This window comes from Pseudophryne corroboree, chromosome 7 (genome assembly GCF_028390025.1).
Source record: "Pseudophryne corroboree isolate aPseCor3 chromosome 7, aPseCor3.hap2, whole genome shotgun sequence".
NCBI lineage: Eukaryota > Metazoa > Chordata > Amphibia > Anura > Myobatrachidae > Pseudophryne > Pseudophryne corroboree.
Window position 1 is genome coordinate 80,105,763 of NC_086450.1, and position 19,584 is coordinate 80,125,346.

General features: G+C 48.6%; 1 protein-coding gene across 4 annotated transcripts in view; it reads left to right on the forward strand.

Moving 5' to 3' along the window:
* Window positions 1-19,584, forward strand: part of ZNF385B (zinc finger protein 385B) — an 893,240-nt gene that overhangs the window by 653,191 nt on the left and 220,465 nt on the right. For 3 of the 4 annotated variants that reach the window (XM_063933338.1, XM_063933340.1, XM_063933341.1), the window contains one exon: window positions 13,697-13,807. The exons of the other annotated variant lie outside the window; for it this stretch is intronic. In XM_063933338.1, coding sequence (XP_063789408.1) covers window positions 13,697-13,807 — 111 coding nt within the window. The remainder of the gene's footprint in view (window positions 1-13,696; window positions 13,808-19,584) is intronic. 4 annotated transcript variants of the gene reach the window in all.

Here is a 19,584-nt window from a genome sequence, read left to right on the forward strand (position 1 = left end):
GACAGGCAGAGGCGGTCGCTGGGTGGGAGTGGGCTGGATGGCGGTGTCAAGCCGCCGTTTAGGGGGCGCGGTCCGGCCAACGCAGGCATGGCTGGACCGTTGGGGGGGCAGGACGCGGCGGCTGCGTGAAGTCACACGCAGCCGCTGCAACCCGGGGCAGCGATGAGGTTCTCCCGGCCAGCCGCAGGGGCTGCGCTGGCCGGGAGTAACTCCTGAAATGCAAAAGCATCGCCACTGTGCGATGCTTTTGCATTTCTGCAGGGGGGGGCGCTGACATGCGGGGCGGACTAGCTCTGTGCTGGGCGTCCCCCCGCATGTCTGAGTGCCTGATCATAGCTGTGCTAAATTTAGCACAGCTACAATCAACTCGGAATGACCCCCCCATGTCTCAGTAGCAACCCTGTTAAATGTCTGCATTACATTTCAATGCGGAATCGACATTGACAAATAACTGATATATTATTCCTGCATTTAGCAGCAGTTTTTGATACTGACGATCACAGTATTGACCTGATTCGCACAAAGGCCCTCATTCCGAGTTGATCGCTCGCTAGCTACTTTTAGCAGCCGTGCAAACGCATAGTCGCCGCCCACGGGGGGGTGTATTTTCGCTTTGCAAGTGTGCGAACGCTGTGCAGCCGAGCGGGTACAAACACATTTTGTGCAGAACAAGACCAGCCCTGTAGTTACTTATTCTGTGCGATGATTGCAGCGACGAAGATCCCGGAATTGACATCAGATACCCGCCCTGCAAACGCCTGGATACGCCTGTGTTTTTCCAAACACTCCTAGAAAACGGTCAGTTGACACCCATAGACTCCCACTTCCTGTCAATCTCCCTGAGATCGGCTGTGCGAATGGAATCGTCGCTAGAAGCAGTGCAAAACAACGATGCTCTTTGTACCCATACGCTGCGCGTGCACATTGCGCCCCATACGCATGCGTAGTTTTCCATTTTTTTAAATGATCGCTACGCAGCGAACATCGGCAGCTAACAATCAACTCGGAATGACCCCCGATATGTCTATGTCTGGCCTACTGTAACTGTGAGATTTGTCACTTTTTTCACTGTGCATGCGTCTAACCTACGCCGCACCCGCATCCCATTTGTATTCAACATCATACAGAATAGCGGTTTCACATGTACGCACGGAGAAGCACAATGGAAATATAGTGGACCTACTGGGCGGTGCCTGTGCAGTGACTACTCAGGCACACAGAGATGGTACGTCTTATGTGTGTGTTACAGGATTTGACGCAAGTGTGTCACTGAAGCGCTGGCAGACTCATACACATAATCGATCACATGAGAGGTCATACTCAGACGGAAAAACCTGCAGCTGCCATAGGACAGGTACAAGTGTTGATGGTGCAACGACCAATGGTGGCGTCTAAAGATGCTAAAAGTGGGCGTCTCCGTCCAATTGCACATTGGAACGCACGTATGTGCACCAGGGAAGGCTTCTAGCAGCATTTGCATAAAGTTGCAACCTACTCTGATTTTACTTGTATTCATCTGAGAAATTCAAGTTTATACCATTTATACCATTTCTCTGATCCCAACTCTGTCCAATTACACAACTTTGTGCTGGGGCCCTACCAATAGTCTGCAAATCAGCTGCCATCTGCATGTACGTGGAGGATACTGTGTTCTTCTACGTGCAACAGCTCAAACCACCTTTGTGACTTTATAAATGTGCTGCAATCTGATTTCTATTGGGTGGAACCGGGGCAGCCGTTGGGGGGGGGGGGGGGGGGGTTGGACGGGACTGTGAGGACTGGTGTCTCGGGTCCTTAAAGAGATGGGGCATACCCCTGGCTCCTAGCACCAATACCTGGAGAGCTGCACCAGGCTGTGAAACAACAGCGGGCTGATGCGCGGGGAGGCCTTCTTAAAACAAACCTTCAACTGCACATCAGCTCTCTGTGAACCGTTCCTGTAGGACCGCAACACTCCACCTATATGTACCGTCATAGTGTTTAATAATGGAATGTAGATCAGCCAGCGAAAGACACCCCTGGGTATGAGCATGATTTCAAACAAGCAACAAGGTCTATTTTAAATGGGAACCTCTGAGTTATGCACAATACTGTAATCCTATCAAAAATGGGAATATAATTATTACTTTTTATTATTTTACTTATTGGTCTTTTATTATTCAGACTCTGCTCTATCTGCATCCGAAATGCAACGTGCAGTGTTTTCCATGAAAACACTGTAACACAGCATTTTGTATGCAAATACAGTCGCAGACACACAGAATATTGACTTGCTGCATATCATTTTAATCAGCAGAAGCTGCTTGTGTGTCATATTACATTACTTTGCGTCTAAGACACATTTCACGGAAAAAAAAATGCAAAAAAGACGCTATGTAACGTGACTTGTAGAGCAGGGAGCGTAGATGTAAGATAACTGATAGCTGATGATAACTGTAGCTGCCACTAAGATTATGGTCACAATTGCTCTTGCGATGTGGGGCGCAGTTGCGGCTAATTCTTCATCAGCCAATATGTTTCTTACATACTGTACTGTACATGCCTATATTTCCTTTTGGCCCTTTGGGAGAGCTCTGGAAAGGGGGATGCAGGAGGCCACAGTGGGGAGGCAGGAAGGCTGAATCACAGGCCTAATTGGCCCGTTCGCTCCAACGGCAGAGATTGCAGCCTGAAGCCCTTTTGGGAGTGTGCATCTCAGAGCTGCGATTGCCTCTGCCTGATTGACAGGCAGAGGTGGTCGCGGGACAGGAGGGGGTGTGCCAATGGCGTTAGAATGCTGGTAATGGGGCACGGTCTGGACAACGCAGACATGTCTGGACCGTTGCGGCGGCTGCTTGACGTCACACACAGCCGCTGCGACCCAGGACGCAGTGGGTAGCCGCCTGCCAGCGCAGCTAGGCTGCGCAGGTAGGGAGCTACTTGGCGGGTGCGAAAGCATCGCTGCCATGCTATGCTTTCGCCCCCGTGCAGGGGGGAGGGCAGGGCTTGACATGCGGGGCGGACTAGCCCTCTGCTGGGCGTACCCTCACATGTCAGAGAAACTTATCGTAGATGTGCTAGATTTAGCACATCTACGATCAGCTCTGAATCACCCCCCATGTCACTTGGTCTTGCTTCCCGCAGTGCAATGCCAAGAATCACAGCTTTATAGAGCAGGTAGGGCTACTACTGTATAATGTGAATAACTAAAAATTGCGTCATCACATCTATTTTCCTGCCCATTTCACTAGGAAGTGGGAGGGTGACCTATTCTCTGTGGAGTTCGTGGCTCCCCCCCAAAAAAGTCTCTTGTGCATTTTAGAATAGTCAAGCATGGTTTCTTATTATAGTACATTAGCCGAGTCCTTATTTATGCTTTAACATATTTGTCAAAGTTGTAATATATATATATATATATATATATATATATATACATACATACAGCAGAGTAGCTTGGCACTCAGGACAAAACTTCACAGTATAGGGTGCTTTCTCATAGAAATCAATAGTCACCAATATCTTACATATAAGAATGAAGCGGCACTCTAAGGTAAGTCAAGAATCCCGTGTATTAATAAATCAACATAATTCCAAATGTGTCAACGTTTCAAGGTCCACAGACCTTTTCGTCAGGACGTACAACAAAGTGTTGTTGTAAGTCCTGACGAAAATGTCTGCAGACCTTGAAACGTTGACGTATTTGGAATTATGTTGATTTGTTAATACACGGGATTCTTGACTTACCTTAGAGTGCCGCCTCATTCTTATAAGAAAAGTATATCAAACACAATTTTATCATGGTCTGCCCGCACAAGTGTATGTATTATGATGTAACTATGATAGTGGATTCAGGCATTAACTTGTATGTTCCAAACTTTTAGTGCCTTCCCTGCGCCACAGGGAACTGGACGGGGTTATCTGGCATATTATTCCAACTTCATTATTACATGCCCAACTACAGATGTGTCCTCCTCATACACTCTGGCTTCAGTTGTGCCAAACAGCCTCTCTTGCCACAACAGGTGTAGGGTGACACAGCCACGCTTAGCGTCTCTTTCGCACAAAATGTGTGCCTAAGTCAAATAAATAAAACAACTGAAAGCAATAAAACTACTTTGATAGATTACACTGATTAATAGTTATACGCCTGAGAATGAGTCGTAGGGGTATATTTACTAAAGGTCTATTTTGATTGTTTTTAAATCGTTTTAAATCGATTTACAACGGTGTTATGCTTCCAGGGCTCAAACACACATTTACTAACATTGAAAAATTAATATAAACAATGAGTTGTTAGTAAATGTGTGTTTCAGCCCCCAAACCCCAACATCGATTGAAATCGTTTTGAATCGATTCGAAACCAATCAAAATCGACTTTTAGTAAATAAACACCTTCATCTGTATACAAAGTGCTTCGATGCAGCGGCTGTGGCTTTTCTTCGCGCCCATTCTGCTTCATCTGCGGCTTTGTACGTGTTCAAACGAACTCCTGAGTGGTTAAAGCTGCAGGCAGGGTCTGTAGTGCACTGACTGGTGTTTCGCTGTGTCTGAGATGAGGATAAGATGCAAACTGTAAAGAGAAAGACAGTATGCTACTCATCTCACAGTGCCTCAATCACACCAGCTATATGGCATATAGATGCTAGGTCCATGAGGACTGATCTGTATTTATATAATTGCATTGGCGTTTCTATCATGGGTGCAATGTGTGCAGTGCACAGGGGCCTCTGGGTCCAGGGGGGGCCCACACCGCACACATTGCACCCATATTTTAGTACTCGCCTCTCTGGAGTCCAGCGTCGGGCGCTGCAGCCGCATCCATTGTCCAAAAAATCCCTTCCAAAATGACGGTTGCGCATGCACGGTTTGAATTTTGTCTCCGGAACATGGCGGGCGCCATGTTTCCAGAGACCTGCGCATGCGCAGTAGGCTTTGGCACAATGTCGGAGCCTACGGCGCTGTGGAGAGGCGGTGGCCCACCCGGAGTCTGCACACGGGCCCCCTCCTCGCTTAAGACGCCCATGTATAATTGTGTACATAAAATTCTACACATTTACTCAGAATAAAGGGGCAGATGTATTAACCTGGAGAAGGCATAAGGAAGTGATAAACCAGTGATATGTGCAAGGTGATAAAAGGCACCAACCAATTAGATCCAATATGTAAATTAACAGTTAGGATCTGATTGGCTGGTGCCTTTATCACCTTGCACATATCACTGGTTTATCACTTCCTTATGCCGTCTCCAGGTTAATATATCTGCCCCATTATTTCTTAATTGCCACTAAACTTTTCCATAATGCTTATACGTTTCTACTCAGAATTGTGTCTCTACTGATAATAAGCAATAAGAAGTTTGTTTTCTGTGTTATTTATCAAAAATCTCGTGCTGAGACCGTGGCTTAGATAAGAGTTCATCCGGCAAAGGGTAAGTAGTAAACTGATAGCATGAGCTAACACTTTACTTGTGGGAGGCCTATTGTGAATGTATGGACAACAGGCTGCGCATGTGCAAGTATACGTTACTGGAGTGGGATCTGAATGTTCCTCGACCGGAAAAAGTGATATTGTAGCCTATAGGCTATGGATATGGATCATCAGATCTACATTACAAAGGAATACAGTCATTAGGTCGACCACTATTGGTCGACAAGCATTAGGTCAACAGGGTCGTAAGGTTGACACATGAAAAGGTCAACATGACAAAAGGTAGACAGTAGGAAAGGTCGACACATAAAAAGTCAACATGACAAATAGTTGACACAAAAAAGTAGATGCATTTAAAAAAAAAATTGTGATGTTTTCTTCGTAAGGGTACAGGGAACCCCAATTAGTGTACCGCGTCCTCTTGCATGGCTCGTGTCGCTCGCCATGCTGCGGGCAGGTTACTATTACCAATCGTAGTCCATGTGGATGGTAAAGGTTGAAAACATGAAAATACAAACCTAAGAAAGCTGTGTAGACCATATGTGTGTCGGACATTTGTGCCGGTCGACCTATTCCCAATCATAGTCCACGTGGATGGTAAAGTATGAAAAGACTGGAATGCTAAACCACCCCTCCCCCCCCCCAAAAAAAAAAAGCTGTGTCAACCTTTCGTACGTATTGACCATAAGCACTGTCAAGCCTTTACATGTCGACATATTATCCATGTCAACATTTTGGCCATGGTCGACCTGCAGGCCATATACCATAGGCTACAATGACTCAAGCCATCCAGCATGGTAAATGGGAGAAGAATGCATTTTTAAAACAAAGAGTGCAGAATCTAAAGAAGATTAAAGGCAAAAAATGCTCCTAGGTGACAAGTTTAAACTCCCTTCCCCATTCTGCTTCTCCAGTCACAGGCAGGGGTAAGTGGCAGATGTGGGGGTCTGCAGTTAAGGTGCATACACATGGTGTGATTTAAACTACCGATATGGGCTATATAGTCCATATCAGTAGAAAACATGGGGTTCATTCCGAGTTGATCACTCGCTAGCTATTTTTGCAGAGCAGCGATCAGATAGTCGCCGCCTATAGGGGAGTGTATTTTCGCTTTGCAAGTGTGCGAACGCTTGTGCAGCCGACCGTGACGAAAAAGTTTTTTGCAGTTCCTGAGTAGCTCTGGACTTACTCAGCCCTTACGATCACTTCAGTCTCTTTGGACCCGGAATTGACGTCAGACACCCGCCCTGCAAACGCTTGGACACGCCTGCGTTTTTCCAGACACTCCTTGAAAACGGTCAGTTGACACCCATAAACGCCTTCTTCCTTTAAATCTCCTTGCGATCGGCTGTGCAAATGGATTCTTCATAAAACCTATCGCTCAGCAACGATCTGCTTTGTACCCGCACGACGCGCCTGCGCATCGCAGTGCATACCATCGCAGTGCATACGCATGTGCAGTTTTGCCGCGTTTTGACCTGATCGTAGCACTACAAAAAGTTGCTAGCGAGCGATCAACTCAGAATGACCCCCCAAGTACATATCGCAAGGTGTGTATACAGCTTGCGATGCCGATGCGCAATCCTGCGGGGTCGGTATTGCAAGAAAAAATAGACTGTGCAGGAATGGCACATTTTACTAGAAAGTATACAATCTAGTTTCTAGTATAGTCAAAATTGTATATAGTTAGAATTGTACGTAGCCAAAATCCTACCGTGTGCATAGTCCATATCGGTGGTTCTGGGTTCCGGGGAGTCCAAGGGAAATCACAACAGTCAAAATCGGCCTTTAGCCAAAATTGCACTGTGTGTATGCACCTTTACACTTACAGTATGTGACCATTCGCTTTCTGAGCATTTGTAGAGTGAGACTGATCAATGCAAGCTCACTCTGCATCAGCCCTGCAATGTGACTGGACCAGTTGCAAACCTGTTGACTCATTATTAAACTCTCATTTTTATCTAGTCCACAGGTTCTCAAACTCGGTCCTCAGGACACCACACGGTGCATGTTTTGCAGGTCTCCTTACAGAATCACAAGTGACATAATTAGCTCCACCTGTGGACCTTTTAAAATGTGTCAGTGAGTAATTAATACACCTGTGCACCTGCTGGGTTACCTGCAAAACATGCACCGTGTGGGGTCCTGAGGACCGAGTTTGAGAACCACTGATCTAGTCAATTGCCCAAGGCCAAGAAAATGACTAGTCACTTCACAGGGGTAGAGATAGAAGCATTATTTAAAATAATAGATCTGTCTCTACTGAATGTATTATCCAGTAATATGTGTTAATTCCCAAATCAACAGCACGTTTTAATCTGGCATTAAACCAGACCATGGGGGTCATTCCGATCCGATCGCTCGCTTCAGTTTATCGCAGCGATCGGGTCGGATCTGCGCATGCGCCGGCGCATGCTGGACGGCCGAAGGCCGTTGTACTGTAGCGATCGCCTCTGCCTGATTGACAGGCAGAGGCGGTCGCTGGGCGGGAGGGGGCTGGATGGCGGCGTCAAGCCGCCGTTTAGGGGGCGCGGTCCGGCCAACGCAGGCATGGCTGGACCGTTGGGGGGGCGGGACGCGGCGGCTGCGTGAAGTCACACGCAGCCGCTGCAACACGGGGCAGCGATGAGATTCTCCCGGCCAGCCGCAGGAGCTGCGCTGGCCGGGAGTAACTCCTGAAATGCAAAAGCGTGATGCTTTTGCATTTCTGCAGGGGGGGGGCGCTGACATGTGGGGCGGACTAGCCCTATGCTGGGCGTCCCCCCGCATGTCTGAGTGCCTGATCATAGCTGTGCTAAATTTAGCACAGCTACGATCAACTCGGAATGACCCCCCATGTCTCAGTAGCAACCCTGTTAAATGTCTACATTACATTTCAATGCGGAATCGACATTGACAAATAACTGATATATTATTCCTGCATTTAGCAGCAATTTTTGATACTGACGATCACAGTATTGACCTGATTCGCACGAAGGCCCTCATTCCGAGTTGATCGCTCGCTAGCTACTTTTAGCAGCCGTGCAAACGCATAGTCGCCGCCCACGGGGGAGTGTATTTTCACTTTGCAAGTGTGCGAACGCCTGTGCAGCCGAGCGGGTACAAACACATTTTGTGCAGAACAAGACCAGCCCTGTAGTTACTTATTCTGTGCGACGAAGGTCCCGGAATTGACATCAGATACCCACCCTGCAAACGCCTGGATACGCCTGCGTTTTTCCAAACACTCCTAGAAAACGGTCAGTTGACACCCATAGACTCCCACTTCCTGTCAATCTCCCTGAGATCGGCTGTGCGAATGGAATCGTCGCTAGAAGCAGTGCAGAACAACGATGCTCTTTGTAACCGTACGCTGCGCATGCGCATTGCGCCCCATACGCATGCGTAGTTTTCCATTTTATTAAATGATCGCTACGAAGCGAACATCGGCAGCTAACGATCAACTCGGAATGACCCCCGATATGTCTATGTCTGGCCTACTGTAACTGTGAGATTTGTCACTTTTTTCACTGTGCATGCGTCTAACCTACGCCGCACCCGCATCCCATTTGTATTCAACATCATACAGAATAGCGGTTTCACATGTACGCACGGAGAAGCACAATGGAAATATAGTGGACGTCCTGGGCAGTGCCTGTGCAGTGACTACTCAGGCACACAGAGATGGTACGTCTTATGTGTGTGTTACAGGATTTGTCGCAAGTGTGTCACTGAAGCGCTGGCAGACTCATACACATAATCGATCACATGAGAGGTCATACTCAGACGGAAAAACCTGCAGCTGCCATAGGACAGGTACAAGTGTTGATGGTGCAACGACCAATGGTGGCGTCTAAGGATGCTAAAAGTGGGCGTCTCCGTCCAATTGCACATTGGAACGCACGTATGTGCACCAGGGAAGGCTTCTAGCAGCATTTGCATAAAGTTGCAACCTACTCTGATTTTACTTGTATTCATCTGAGAAATTCAAGTTTATGCCATTTATACCATTTCTCTGATCCTAACTCTGTCCAATTACACAACTTTGTGCCTGGGCCCCTACCAATAGTCTGCAAATCAGCTGCCATCTGCATGTATGTGGAGGATACTGTGTTCTTCTACGTGCAACAGCTCAAACCACCTTTGTGACTTTATAAATGTGCTGCAATCTGATTTCTATTGGGTGGAACCAGGGCAGCCATTGGGGGGGGGGGGGGGGGGGGGACTGTGAGGACTGGTGTCCCGGGTCCTTAAAGAGATGGGGCCCACCCCTGGCTCCTAGCACCAATACCTGGAGAGCTGCACCAGGCTGTGAAACAGGGAGGCCTTCTTAAAACAAACCTTCAACTGCACATCAGCTCTCTGTGAACCGTTCCTGTAGGACCGCAACACTCCACCTATATGTACCGTCACAGTGTATGACATCACATAGGGGTGGAGCGGTGCGGCAGAATCTCTTTTGAAGGGGCTGAGGGGCCCTGTCTCTTTTATCAGTCCCGGGCCCCACAATTTCTGATGGCAGCCCTGGGTGGAACACTTGATAACTCTGAGCAAACGGTTTCTGAACACTGATAAAACAGTATCCGTGTTATTTGGGACAAAGATTTAGGCCCTCATTCCGAGTTGATCGGTCGCAAGGCGAATTTAGCAGAGTTACACACGCTAAGCCGCCGCCTACTGGGAGTGAATCTTAGCTTCTTAAAATTGCGACCGATGTATTCGCAATATTGCGATTACTAACTACTTAGCAGTTTCAGAGTAGCTTCAGACTTACTCTGCCTGTGCGATCATTTCAGTGCTTGTCGTTCCTGGTTGACGTCACAAACACACCCAGCGTTCGCCCAGGCACTCCCACCGTTTCCCCGGCCACTCCTGCGTTTTTTCCGGAAACGGTAGCGTTTTCAGCCACACGCCCCTGAAACGCCGTGTTTCCGCCCAGTAACACCCATTTCCTGTCAATCACATTACGATCGCCGGAGCGATGAAAAAGCCGTGAGTAAAATTACTTTCTTCATAGTAAAGTTACTTGGCGCAGTCGCAGTGCGAACATTGCGCATGCGTACTAAGCGGATTTTCACTGCGATGCGATGAAAAATACCGAGCGAACAACTCGGAATGAGGGCCCTAGTTTACTATTGCACATAATCTCATTAAAGCAAACTCTTATCTGACAGCATTATCTATATAGAACTACTTGGGAATATGGCTGGTTTATAACTTTCATTTAGCTTGCATATAGACCTCCTGACACCCACAATGTATTCCAGACAAAATACAACAGATGATAATGCCAATTGTAGACTATGTGGGTGTAGTTTGTTGTCAAGGACTTTCAGATTTACCACAAAGGTTGTCTTTGATTTTGTTCTGCTGTGTAACTACCAAACACAACATACAATGTATAGAGGCGGACATTGCTAATTTGTTCTTCAATACTTTCTGGACAATTGGGCATCAGTTACCTCAACAGTCTCCTTGTCCCTTCGTGCAACTTACCGCTCTTACCACCCAAGAACTACTTCCAGAAGCCTCCTCATGGTTCCTAAATTCTGTATGCTCTGCAACCTCTGACCAAGCTCCCCATTTCTGGAACAACCTATCTGAGAGGTCTGTGCATAGTTGCCGACTCTACCGGATCGGCCGACAGGCTCTCAGAAATCGTGTGGTACTTCTGGCCCCCCGGAAAGGTAGGCAAGTCTCCCGGATCCACAGCCCCCTTGCAGCTGTCCTTCATAATGGGCTGTCTGGGGAGGCCGATGACGCGATTCCTGCTATTCAATGTTCGTGATCAGGGCATTGAATAGTGGGGGCGGGGCCATGACAGAGACGTGCGATGAGGTAAATGGCTCCAGAGGCACTGGCTAGCACCAGAGCTAGATTTACACACAATATTTGAGCCAAAGGGTTCATGTGGGCATTATACACAGGTGCAGCAGCATATACGGCTGGAAATTTGTTGAGTTTTGATCAGAGATGTGCGGACAAGGTAGGCAGAGGAAGCACTGCCTCACCTGTCATAGACCTGTCAATATATTCTTTGTATTTTTCATATACTGTATATAGTCAAATCTCTAGCATATATGTTAGTGTGACAGGAAAGGCTCTGCCTCACCTCACCTAATGTCACTGGACTGAAATGACGCATTTGCGCATCCACGCCCCGCACCGTTCTCCCGCAATGAGGCCATGCCTCCTGTAATGCCGACTTGGCTGCCCCCTTCTGCACGGGGCAGCCATAAAGTCAGTGAGCCTGGGTCTATGTACTAAGCCTTGGAGAGAGATAAAGTGGATGGAGATAAAGTACCAGCCAACCAGCTCCTAGCTGTCATTTTTCAAATATGGCAGTTAGGAGCTGATTGGCTGGTGCTTTGTCTCCGTTCACTTTATCTCTCTCCAAGACTTAGTAAATAGATCCCTTTGTCACTTAAATCTGCCACCTGTCTGCCACCCCTTTCAGACCGAAATCTTGAGTTCGAGCCAGGATAATGAACATAGGCCCTCATTCCGAGTTGTTCGCTCGCTAGCAGATTTTAGCAGCATTGCACACGCTAAGCCGCCGCCCTCTGGGAGTGTATCTTCGCTTAGCAGAATAGCGAACGAAAGATTAGCAGAATTGCTAATACATATTTCTTAGCAGTTTCTGAGTAGCTCCAGACCTACTCCTAGATTGCGATCAGCTCAGTCCGTTTAGTTCCTGTTTTGACGTCACAAACACGCCCTACGTTCGGCCAGCCACTCCCCCGTTTTTCCAGCCACTCCCGCGTTTTTCCCTGACACGCCTGCGTTTTTTGCAAACACCGTGAAAACGCTGAGTTGCCGCCCAGTAACACCCACTTCCTATCAATCACACTACGATCACTCGAGCGTTGAAAAACTTAGCTCGAGCTTGTGTAAATCTACCTTGTTTTTTTTAGTTAAATAACTAAGCGCATGCGCATTTTCCACCTAATCGCTGCGTTGCGAAAATCGGCAACGAGCGAACAACTCGGAATGACCCCCATGGTTTCAAGCCATAATGATACCCGTTTGTCAGTGTGATTTGAGTCTACCTGGGTTATGTGACCCTGGTTATGATATATCATAACCAGGGTTTTCCCGGGTCCATGGCTCGGTGTGAAAAGGGTATTAAAAGGAGCTCATGGAGTTCCTTTTAACATAAACCAGGGAGAGTAAACTGAGAACACCTTTTCAGGGGTGTAATACAGCTGACCGGCGGTCTCCTGACTGCCGGGTAGCTTACCGACGCAGGGATCCCGGCAGCATACCGACGCCGGGATCCCGGCGGGGAGGGGAGAGTGCAGCAAGCCCCTTGCAGGCTCGCCACGCTGCGGGCTCGATGGCGACCTGCGGTCGCCACGGGTTCTATTCCCACTCTATGGGTGACGTGGACACCAACGAGTGGAAATAGTCCCTGTTGGTCGGCATGCCGACCATCGGTACAGTGACCCGTCGGGCTGGTGGAGGAGGTCATGTGACTGTCGGTCAGCTGACCGGCGGTCACATGAATACCACCCCTTTTCAGACTGCAGTGTATCTGGGCCCTCATTCCGAGTTGTTCGCTCGCAAGCTGCTTTTAGCAGCATTGCACACGCTAAGCCGCCGCCTACTGGGAGTGAATCTTAGCAAAATTGCGAACGAAAGATTCTCAAAATTGCAAATAGAAATTTCTAAGCAGTTTCTGAGTAGCTCGAGACTTACTCTTCCAGTACGATCAGTTCAGTGCTTGTCGTTCCTGATTTGACGTCACAAACACACCCAGCGTTCGCCCAGACACTCCCCCGTTTCTTCAGCCACTCCCACGTTTTTCCCAGAAACGGCAGCGTTTTTTCACACACTCCCATAAAACGGCCAGTTTCCGCCCAGAAACACCCACTTCCTGTCAATCACACTACGATCACCAGAACGAAGAAAAAACCTCGTAATGCCGTGAGTAAAATACCAAACTTCTTAGCAAATTTACTTGGCGCAGTCGCAGTGCGAACATTGCGCATGCGCAATTAGCGGAAAATCGCTGCGATGCGAAGAAAATTACAGAGCGAACAACTCGGAATGAGGGCCATGGCTCAGACCTGGGAAAAACCTGGTAAAGACCAGAGTCGTGGAACTGGGGCATAAAACCCGGCTTGACCCATTCACACTGACACACAACCTGATTTTTGCCTTGTCCACGCTCAGTGTGCTATAAACACGATGGTGATTGTAATGTGTAATGCCATTTGTCTGTCATTTGGTCACATCTATAAATGATGCATCCAGGATGTATTTGACATAAGAGTACTTTTTTATTCATTGATTTTTGTTTTCATTTTAGATGGACCCTGTGCAAAAAGCAGTCATAAACCATACATTCGGCGTTTCCATTCCACCAAAGAAAAAACAAGTCATTTCTTGCAATGTCTGCCAGCTACGTTTTAATTCTGATGTAAGTACTGTATGCATGGACACAATTGTGAAGAAGTATTGCAACCACAAACACATACATCACCATCACAATGGGGCAGATGTATTAACCTGGAGAAGTGATAAAGCTGTGATAAGTGGAAGGTGATAGCGCACCAGCCAATCAGCTCCTAACTGTTGTTTTAAATACTGGAGCTAATTGGCTGGTGTGTTATCACCTTGCACTTATCACTGCCAGTGGCGGAACAAGCAAGCGGTGGGCCCAGGTGCAACAAAATGCTTTGGGCCCCCCCCATCCCATCCAAGTCCACCCCATGGGCAGTGCGCGCCGTAGGCGCGCGCAAAAATACATAGTGGCGTGGCTTCGTGGGGAAGGGGTGTGTCCACAAAATAATACCAATTCATAAAACGGTGCACAGTAGTCTCCATTCTTCAAATTACGCCGCACAGTAGCACCACTACACCAGGTAGAGACCCTTTTACACCTTACAGCGAACAGATTCCCCTTCTTACACATTACGACAGACAGCGTGCACTTTTTACACATAACGGCAGACAGCGTGCCCTCGTTACACATAGCGGCAGACAGCATACACTTTTTACACTGGCAGACAGCGTGCCCTCGTTACACATAGCGGCAGACAGCGTGCCCTCGTTACACATAGCGGCAGACAGCGTGCACTTTTTACACATTACGGCAGACAGCGTCCCCATTTTACACATTACGGCAGACAGCGTCCCCATTTTACACATTACGGCAGACACCATACACTTTTACACATAACGGCAGATAGCGTGCCCTTTTTACACATTACGGCAGGCAGATTCTACCTTTTTACACATAGCGGCAGGCAGATTCCCCATTTTTATACATAGCGGCAGGCAGATTCCCCATTTTTATACATAGCGGCAGGCAGATTCCCCATTTTTATACATAGCGGCAGGCAGATTCCCCATTTTTACACATTGCGGCAGGCAGATTCCCCATTTTTACATTGCGGCAGGCAGATTCCCCATTTCTACATTGCGGCATGCAGATTCCCCATTTATACATAGCGGCAGGCAGTCCCCCCTTTTTACACATTGCGGCAGGCAGTCCCCCCTTTTTACACATTGCGGCAGGCAGTCCCAACAAATAAAAAAAGAAAGAAAGAAAGAAAGAAGAATTATACTTACCCTCTCTGTTGGCTCAGGCTCCTCGGTGCAGCTTCCCGGGCAGTAGAGAAAAAGGAGGAGGGAGGTGAAGGAGGGAGCCGCAGCAGCGCTGTGTTACTGGTGGAGGCGCTGCTGCTGCTGCCCCTCTGCTTCCCTATAGGCTGTTCTCAGAGACAGCCTATAGTGAAGCAGAGGAGCAGCAGCAGCAGCAGCGCCTCCACCAGTAACAAAGCGCTGCTGCGGCTCTCTCCTTCACTGAGAGACTGTGACCTGTTTGTATATGAGGGAGGGAGGGACGGACCCACCTCCCTCCTTCGTGTGCGGGTGGCCAGAATCGTTCCTTATGACGGGCGGGTCACGGGAGCGCTGGTGTGCGGCTGCGGCATGACATACAATGAGTCATTGTGACCAGTGGCGTAACCAGAAATTTTTCTCCCCCAAGCCAAAAAATCCTTCGGCGCCCCCCCATACACCCCGTAATTGGCACTAGCAAAGGTAGAAAAATGCGTGCGCCGCATTGCCCGTTATACATTATGCTACACACTGCAATGCCCCTGATACATTATAGCACATACAATGTCTGTGACACGGTATGACACACACCACAATGATCCTGAGACATTATACCACATACCACAATGCCCGTGATATAGTATACAACACACCGTAATGCCTGAAACATTATGACACACACTGCAATGTCCGTGATACATTATGCCACACACCGTAATGCCCATTACACATTAAGTTCTACAGTAAGGCTTCTAATTACTTTTAAATTACCTGCTTGTTGCCAGGGGTTTCATGCACTTGGTTCCATGCACGGTGCAAGGATGTCATGCTCGTTGCCAGGGGTTTCATGCACTGGGTGTCATGCTCGTTGCTAGTGGGTAGTGCTTGTTGCTAGGGCCGTGCTCCCTGTGCCACATATGCTCCCAGTGCCAGATATTCCCCCACAGTGCCAGGTATATGCACCCAGTGCCAGATATTCTCCCACAGTGCCAGATATTCCCCCCCAGTGCCAGGTATATGCCCCCAGTGCCAGGTATATGCCCCCAGTGCCAGGTACATGCCCCCCCAGTGCCAGTTATATGCCCCCAGTGCCAGGTATATGCCCCCAGTGCCAGATATTCCCCCCCAGTGCCTGCTTCCCCCCCAGTGCCAGGTATATGTTCCCAGTGCCGGGTATATGCCCCCAGTGCCGGGTATATGCCCCCCCAGTGCCAGATATTCTCCCACAGTGCCAGATATTCCCCCCCAGTGCCAGGTATATGCCCCCAGTGCCAGGTATATGCCCCTAGTGCCAGGTATATGCCCCCAGTGCCAGTTATATGCTCCCAGTGCCAGGCATATGCCCCCAGTGCCAGATATTCCCCCCCAGTGCCTGCTTCCCCCCCCAGTGCCGGGTATATGCCCCCAGTGCCGGGTATATGCCCCCCTAATGCCGGGTATATGCCCCCAGTGCCAGATATTCCCCCCCAGTGCCTGCTTCCCCCCCAGTGCCAGGTATATGCCTCCAGTGCTGGGTATATGCCTCCCCCCCAGTGCCAGGTATATGCCCCCCCCAGTGCCAGGTATATGCCCCCAGTGCCAGGTACATGCCCCCAGTGCCAGGTATATGCCCCCCCCCCCAGTGCCGGGTATATGCCCCCCCAGTGCCAGGTATATGTCCCCAGTGCCAGGTATATGTCCCCAGTGCCAGATCTGTCCCCCCAGTGCCAGGTATATGCCGCAGTGCCTGCTCCCCCGGCCCCCCCTCCCCCCTCTATGTGTTGGAGGGACACGAGCGCATCGCGCGTCTCTCCTGTGTCCCTCCTGGCTCTCCCCCCGGCCGGTCTAATGAAGGAAGTGCCGTTCGTGAGCCAATCAGAGCTCACGAACGGCACATGCTTCCTTAGATCGGCCGTGGGAGAGCCAGGAGGGACACAGGAGAGACGCGCGATGCGCTCGTGTCCCTCCAACACATAGGAGGGGGGGGGGCCGGGGGAGCAGGCACCACAGCAGGGAGGGAGAGGAGACCGCAGATTGACATGCGGACGTTCGTCCGCATGTCGATCTGTTCTAAATGCCGGCCGGCGGCTGTGGGCCCTTTAGTGTGGCGGGGCCCCAGTGCACTGCACTGCCTGCCCCGCCAGTAGTTCCGCCCCTGATCACTGCATTATCACTTCTCCAGGCTTAATAAATCTGCCCCAATAAGAGAAATCACTGTAGTGCACATACTGTATCCAACCATATATGGTCAAATATTGGCATAAAAATCTAAATTTTATTTAATAAGAAACTACCTAAGACTATCGTTAACAAATATTGATACTGCCAATAGGGACCTATTTACATTGCATGATTTAAGTATCTCTGCAATTCACCAAAGGTTGGCATCTCCAATGTGGTCTGCTGTATTCTCCAATTTATCACGCTCTTAAAAGCAAGCTTTTCAGAGCCTGACCCCGGATAGCTAATAACATCTTGATGATGTTAGCTATTGCACTATTATTGCATTACTTTTACAATTATTATTGCTAGATCTTCGGATCCCTCGTAGCAGGCAATACTGGCACATGTGCGCCGAAGCTCCATGATCGCAAATGGTGACGTGTTCCTAGAGCTCTATTACTTTATTTGCCATCCAGTAAAAAGATCAGAAATGAATTTGCAGCTTGAGCAAACGTTGGAGAATATGTATTAAACCATCAAAAGAGAACAAGTGGAAAATTTATTTTTTTAATTTTTTTGGGGGGGATTTATCAAACCTTGGAGAGAGAGATAAAGTGCAGAGAGATAAAGTATCAACCAATCAGCTCCTAACTGCCATGTTACAGGCTGTGTTTGAAAAAAGTACAGTTAAGAGCTGATTGGTACTTTAGCTCTCTCCACTTTATCACTTTCCGCCGCTTAGTACACCTTCTCCATACAGTGGAGAGAGATAAAGTACCAATCCAATCAGCACCTAATCGCCATGTGGCTGTGTTTGAAAAAAAATCCCAGGAACTAACTGATTGGTACTTTATCTCTCTCCAAGGTTTGATACCTCACCCCCACGAAGCCTTAGATGGAGTTTAGGTAAAATAGGATTTTGGTACTTACCGGTAAATCCTTTTCTCCTAGTCTGTAGAGGATGCTGGGGACTCCAAAAGGACCATGGGGCATAGACGGGATCCGCAGGAGCTTGGGCACACTGAAAAGACTTAAGACTGGGTGTGAACTGGCTCCTCCCTCTATGCCCCTCCTCCAGACCTCAGTTATAGGAACTGTGCCCAGGAGAGACAGACATTTTGAGGAAAGGATTTTTGTGTAAACTAAGGGCTACAAACATACCAGCCCACACCACAACCATACCGTACAACCGGAGTAACAGTAAACCAGATAACAGTATGAAAAAACAACAGCAACAAGCTGAAACCAGAAATACACAACCCGTGTATAAACTAACTGAACCGACAAGAGAACACTGCAAGAAACAGTCCGCACTGGGATGGGCGCCCAGCATCCTCTACGGACTAGGAGAAAAGGATTTACCAGTAAGTACCAAAATCCTATTTTCTCTTACGTCCTAGAGGATGCTGGGGACTCCAAAAGGACCATGGGGTTTATACCAAAGCTCCAGACCGGGCGGGAGAGTGTGGACGACTCTGCAGCACCGACTGAGCAAATGCAAGGTCCTCATCAGCCAGGGTATCAAACTTATAGAACTTGGCAAAAGTGTTTGAACCCGATCAAGTAGCCGCTCGGCAGAGCTGTAAAGCCGAGACGCCCCGGGCAGCCGCCCAAGACGAGCCCACCTTCCTGGTAGAATGGGCTTTCACCGACTTCGGCACCGGTAATCCGGCCGAAGAATGAGCCTGCTGAATCGTACTACAAATACAGCGTGCAATAGTCTGTTTTGAAGCAGGATGACCAATCTTGTTGGAAGCGTACAGGACAAACAGTGCCTCAGTTTTCCTGGCAACCGCCGTACGGGCGACGTAGATCTTCAACGCCCTCACTACATCCAGAGACCTTGGAACTGTCCCAGCATCCCTGGCCACCGGTACCACAATAGGTTGATTAATGTGAAACGAGGAGACCACCTTCGGTAAAAATTGTTGACGAGTCCTCAATTCTGCCCTATCCGAATGAAAGACCAAGTACGGGCTTTTATGAGATAAGGCCGCCAACTCAGACACCCGCCTGGCAGAAGCCAGTGCCAACAACATGACTACCTTCCAGGTGAGAAACTTCAACTCAACCTTACGCAAAGGCTCAAACCAGGAAGACATGAGAAACTGTAAGACCACGTCCAGATCCCATGGGGCCACAGGAGGCACAAACGGAGGATTGATATGCAAAACTCCTTTCACGAACGTCTGAACCTCTGGGAGGGCAGCCAGTTCTCTTTGAAAGAAAATAGACAATGCCGAAATCTGCACCTTGATGGAGCCCAACCTCAGGCCTGCATCCACACCTGCCTGCAAAAAGTGAAGAAAACGCCCCAAATTAAATTCTTCCGCAGGAGCCTTCTTAAACTCACACCAGGAAACATTCTTCTTCCAAATACGGTGATAATGCTTCGCCGTAACCTCCTTCCTAGCCCTGAGGAGAGTAGGTATGACCTCTCCTGGAATACCTTTACGAGCTAAGATCTGGCGCTCAACTTCCATGCTGTCA